This window comes from Rana temporaria, chromosome 6, assembly GCF_905171775.1.
Source record: "Rana temporaria chromosome 6, aRanTem1.1, whole genome shotgun sequence".
In the NCBI taxonomy this organism is placed as follows: Eukaryota; Metazoa; Chordata; class Amphibia; order Anura; family Ranidae; genus Rana; species Rana temporaria.
In genome coordinates this window covers 152880317-152886316 of record NC_053494.1, presented here as the reverse complement: position 1 = coordinate 152886316, position 6000 = coordinate 152880317, and the positions used below count along the sequence as shown (strand labels likewise).

The window sequence follows — 6000 nt, the reverse complement described above, 5'->3', positions numbered from 1 at the left end:
AGGCTCAGTAGTACCCCTATTCAGCAGATCCTAAGAGCATTAGTACCCCCACTCAGCAGGTCCCCAGCTCATTAGTACCCTTGTTCAGCAGATGCCTAGCTTAGCTGTACCCCCAGCTCTGTAGTACCCCCAGCTTTGCTGATCCCCCACTCATTAGTGTAGCAAGGGCCCCAACCCCTAGAGGCCGAATAGTGACCTCCAGAGTCAGACAGAGTAGGTGACAAGGCATGGTGGGTGTAATATAAGGTCAATTGATTGGCGCCAGACACTTCTTGAATGCAAAGAGATTTATTGTCTCCTAAACAGAACTGTGTGAGAGAGTGTTAGGGCCAGGATACCCTTAAGGATGCTTGTGAGATCATGGCCCCTTTTATAGCGGACATTATAAGCACATCTTTTTCATCTGGAGTGGTGCCAAGTATTCTAAAGCAGGCGGTGGTTATACCACTGCTGAAGAAATCTAACTTGCCGCGCTCTGTGCTCAGTAACAATCGACTCATTTCCACCTTACCGTTCCTTGCTAAGATCATGGAAACAGCAGTGGTATGGCAGTATCAGCCTCACTTGGAATCTAACAACAATTTCGATGACCTCCAGTCAGGATTCCGACCTGGCAGAGGCCCTGAAACAGCCTTGGTTAAAGTCCAGGATGATCTCCTCTGGTCTTTGGCTAGGAATGACACCTCTGCCTTAGTACTTCTGGATCTGTCTGCAGCTTTCGATACCATCGATCACACCAGAAAGTTGGAAAGACTAGGGACTGTGGCTGGCACTGATGGTACTGCTTTGGGTGGCCTCTTTTCTGCAGGAGAGAGTTCAGCGGGTAAGATTGGGACTGTATTACACTGCTGATAGTTCTCTCTCCTGTGGGGTCCCTCAGGGTTCGGCATTATCGCCAATCCTGTTTAATATCTACATGAGACCATTGTTGTACATCATACGTCGCCATAACCTCCTCTTCCACGTCTACGCAGACGATACCCAGATATACTTTCGCCTCCCCAGGACCAACGAGAGGCAAGTGGATCTTGCCTCTTGTTTGGAGGAGATTAGAACCTGGATGGGAGCCAATTACCTCAAGTTTAATGGCTCCAAAACTGAAACTATGATCTTCAGGAACCATGATTGCCCTAGTAAGATGCCCGACTGGCCTGACTCTTTTAAACCGAGTCCGGCACCAGTCTCCAAGGTCAGGGACCTGGGGGTCATCCTTGATTGCATTGCGTAGCCAGGAAAATCAAGTGGTAAGTGTTTGTCACTTCCACTTGAGACACCTGAGATCTACGTTTCGCTTTATCGAGGACTCTGATAAAATCTCTATGGTCAATGCAATGGTTGGTAGTCGACTCGATTACTGCAATGCCCTGTACATGGGTGTGTCTAAGAACATCTTGCACAAGCTTTAGCTTGTTCAGAATGCCGCTTCTAGGCTACTCACGGGTGTGGGCCGGTACAACCACATCACTCCATCCCTACAAGCCTTGCACTGGCTGCCCGTGGCACAACGGGCTCAGTTCAAGATGGGGTGTCTTGTGCATAAGGCCATCCATGGTTTTGGCCCGGGGTATCTCAGAGAAAAATTCATCAGACATGTGCCTACCAGATCGCTGCGGTCTGAGAATTTGGCTTTATTGAACATCCCCAAATTTGCCAAAAACAAATGTGGTGGGGGGACCCTGGAAGTTCAAGGAGATCAGTTCTGGAACTCCTTACCCTTTCACATAAGACTTGAGAATGATCTCCTAAAGTTTAGGAGATCTTTAAAAACATGGCTATATATCCAGGCTTTTGGGGTGACTTAAATATTAAACATTCTAATAGCTCTAAATTGTATATTTTTAACTTTGTATGTTTTATATATCTTTTGTTCGCTGATTGTTATTGTTTTATTGTTACTTGTTTGATCGATGTAGTTTCTGCCCCTTTTCTGTTCGGTTTTTATCCCGCCAGCGCATCGAGGCACGTGTGTAGGACTGCGCTGTTGTTTTATAAGCATTTTAATAAATAAATAAGTAGATGCAATGTTAATTGGCAGACTGTGAGACTTCTATAGGCAGACAGCCATGCAGGGAAAGGCATCAGCCAGGCACCACGTCTGCATGAGTAGGAGCGCTGTCTCCTATGGCAACACTCTTGAAACAGTTTCTAACAAAAAGTTGCAATGAACTCTTTCACTTCTTCTACAGTCTCCTATTGTAAAATTTCCCCCCACTGAGCTCCCAGTCTTTTACTAGACTTCCTGACCCACTGCCACTGGATACCCTGAGCTCTTCCAATCTTCTCACTCAGTATCTTACTCAAGAGTCACCCCGTTTCCCTGCTGGGTCCCTAGCTTGGCACTTACAGATACTCCTCAAGCGTCACCACACAGACCTGCTTGATCCCTGGCTTGGCACACAATAATGCTCTGCAAGCATCACCTCCACTGGCTCGGTCCTTGGCTTGGCTCTTGCTGAAGTTTTCCCACTTTTTCACCTTTCCCGGCTGGCAAGAATACTGCTCTGGTACTTGCTTCAGCTATTCACAGTGGTCCCCGGTAACAAGGGGTACAGCTTTGTCCAAGGTTTCAATCAAAGACAGCTTGAAATGGCCTGTCACTGTCCTAATAGACAGCTGGGTGTTTTTTTTCTCAAAAGGGAATTGGGCTAGCCAGCAAGGGTCTCTCCTTTCTCAGAAGAGTCATACTGCAAGGAGCAGTGTGTGTGTACAGTCATGTAGGGAGTGTATGCCGGGTTTTAAAGAGGAACGCCAGGCTCCTTCAGAAAAAATTGAAATCAGCAGCTACAAATACTGCACCTGCTGATTTTTTATAGTAAGACACTTACCTGTCCAGAAATCCATTGGTGTCCTGACCCAAACAGATTTTTCAAGCGGCTATTGGGTGCTGCTGCTGTCATCTCCACTAAGGTCTTTACAGTCAGTTCCCTACTGCGCATGCACAAGGCACGCTGCACTGCACTCTGTGTGTGGGCCGGCTGTAGAGGAGGGGGACCAAATCCAGGTACCCGTTCCCCTCCCTGTGTCAAAATTGTCCGAAGTGTCCGCCATAATATCGCAGTCACAAAATCGCTGATCGCCGCCATTAGTAGTAAGAATTATTTTTTTAATAAAAATACAATAAAACTATCCCCTTTTTTGTAAACGCTATAAATTTTGCGCAAACCAATTGATAAACGCTTATTGCGATTTTTTTTTACCAAAAATAGGTAGAAGAATACGTATCGGCCTAAACTGAGGAAAAAAAATAATGTTTTATATATTTTTGGGGGATATTTATTATAGAAAAAAAGTAAAAAATATTGAATTTTTTTCAAAATTGTCGCTCTATTTTTGTTTATAGCGCAAAAAATAAAAACCGCAGAGGTGATCAAATACCACCAAAAGAAAGCTCTATTTGTAGGAAAAAAAGGATGCCAATTTTGTTTGGGAGCCACGTTGCACGACCGCGCAATTGTCAGTTAAAGCAACGCAGTGCCAAATCGCAAAAACTGGCTGGGTCCTTTAGCTGCCTAAAGATCCGGGTCTTAAGTGGTTAAGGACAAGCACTTTGTTCTGGAGCAGCCCAGGATGAAACAGACTGAGGGCCTAAGTAGTCCAAAAAGCCAGGAGACTGTATGGCTGAGAGTGATGACTAGACTGTCGTCTAATGAGAGGAGAGTTGGACATTCTACTAAGAGATAAAGTGCTCAAAAATTGGCATTGTAAATATGATGCCGACAAACCCCTGCAAGGAAAATCTTTGTGTAAAGGAACTTTTCTTTTAGATGAAAGTGTGCAGAAAAGTCCTAAAATGCAAGTTTTGTACGTTTTTGAAGCTCTACACTTAGAGCTATAATCTCCAAATGTATCCCAAGCTATTACAGTTTTCTCTTAGTGCCTGTATTAACCGTATTGAGCCTGAGTTGTCCACTGCAGGCTCAATGCAGTGAAAAGACAAAGTACAAAGTACACTATATTACCAAAAGTATTGGGACGCCTGCCTTTACACACACACATGAACTTTAATGGCATTCCAGTCTTAGTCCATAGGGTTGAAAGAGAGGAGAGTGAATGGCAAGCGTATTCTTGTGTCACATCCAGTAAGTATGAGAAAAGAAAAAGGGGGGTTCCCCTAGGTGGACTTTTAAGGCACTAATAATATTTCAAAATATACAGGATATTGAGAGTAAAAAAGGTTTTATTCACAATTGTACATATTCATCAAAAAAGGTTTAAATATTAAATTAAAATACAGAGTTCCAAAGATTGTCACCATATAGGTAAATACAAGAAGAAGAACCTTCTTTACACCCGACGCGTTTCGGGATAACCTTCTTCAGGGGTGTGTAGAGAAGGACAATTAGTTCATCTGGAGCGTAAGAATACACAGCGTTAATTACATGCATTTATAGTATTATTAAATATATACAAAAAGTTTTTATGTAATATATATATATATATATATATATATACACATGTAATTGTTCACTTACGTATTATAAAGGATGATGAATATTTCACTGGATACGTTTTAAAAGAATTGAAAATATACACAGCACGCTGGGTTCAAGCAATGGGGTTGCCAGTCAAAGAAGGGTATCAGGATGTACAATTAATGCAAGTTTTGGATGTTCAAACCGTTAGGGAGAAATTATTCCAAAGATCAAGATGCCGGTGGATCAGCCAGAAGGGATATACTGGGACTGGATTGGAGGTCCCTAAAATTATATAAGATAATAAATACCAATGATAGATTGTACCCAAATAAGGCTAAATAGTACCGTACATATTATATAGATAGAGTAATAATTTGCTACAATAGCAGTTTATATGTTAATGAAAGGTTATATGTATATGTACCTGATTATATGAGATCCGCAGCAAACCTAATAATGTCCGCTGTCAAAGAGTACACTGAATTACTACAGGGATAGAAAAATATATGACATTACTATAGGGATAGTCCATAGGGTTCGATATTAAGTTGGCCTAACCTTTGCAGCTATAACAGTTTCAACTCTTCTGGGAAGGCTGTCCACAAGGTTTATGAATGTGTCTATGGCAATGTTTGACCATTCTTACAGAAGCGCATTTGTGAGGTCAGACACTGATATTGAAGAGAAGGCCTGGCTCACAATCTCCACTCTAATTCATCCTAAAGGTGTTCTATCGGGTTGAGGTCAGGACTCTGTGCAGGTTATATAAGTTCCTCCACCCCAAACTCACTCATCCATGTCTTTATGGACCTTGTTTGTGCACTGGTGCGCAGTCATGTTGGAACAGGAAGCAGTCATCCCCAAACTTTTCCCACAAAGTTGGGAGCATGAAATTGTCCAAAATGTCTTGGTATACTGACGCCTTAAGAGTTTCCTTCACTGGAACTAAGGGGCCAAGCCCAACACCTGGAAAGCAACCCCACACCATAATCCCCCTTCACCAAATAATTTGGACCAGTGCACAAAGCAAGGTCCATAAATACATGGGTGAGCGAGGTTGGGGTGGAGGAACTTCACTGGCCTGCATTCCTGACTTCATCCTGTTAGAACTTGTTTGGGATTAATTAAAGCGGAGACTGCGAGCCAGGCCTTTGCGTCCAACATCAGTTCCTGACCTCACAAATCCGCTTCTGGAAGAATTGTCAAACTTTCCCATAGACTCATTCCTAAACCTTGTGGACAGACTTCCCAGAAGAGTTGAAGCTGTTATAGCTGCAAAGGGTGGGCCAACTCAATATTGAACCCTACAGATCAAAACTGGGATGCCATTAAAGTTCACGTGCCTCTTAAGGCAGGTGACCCAATACTTTTGGTAAAATAGTGTATATACGGTACATTTTTTTGAATACTGAACATAGACCAAACTATAATCCCTTTCAATCCTATACTGTTAAAGCTGGCATATATATATATATATATATATATATATATATATATATATATATATACACACACACACAAACATCACATTATCTGCACAAAAGATGTGGCCAGCAAAGTAGCCAGCTGTCATTTGATATGGGTA

The 6000-nt window shown here is 42.6% G+C and overlaps 1 protein-coding gene across 1 annotated transcript in view; it reads left to right on the top strand.

Moving 5' to 3' along the window:
* Nucleotides 1–360: 360 nt before the first annotated feature.
* The window catches only part of ZNF804A (zinc finger protein 804A), a 163728-nt gene continuing 158088 nt past the window's right edge, over nucleotides 361–6000 (top strand). The window contains exons 1-2 of the mRNA XM_040358497.1: nucleotides 361–823; nucleotides 1117–1244. Coding sequence (XP_040214431.1) covers nucleotides 361–823; nucleotides 1117–1244 — 591 coding nt within the window. The remainder of the gene's footprint in view (nucleotides 824–1116; nucleotides 1245–6000) is intronic.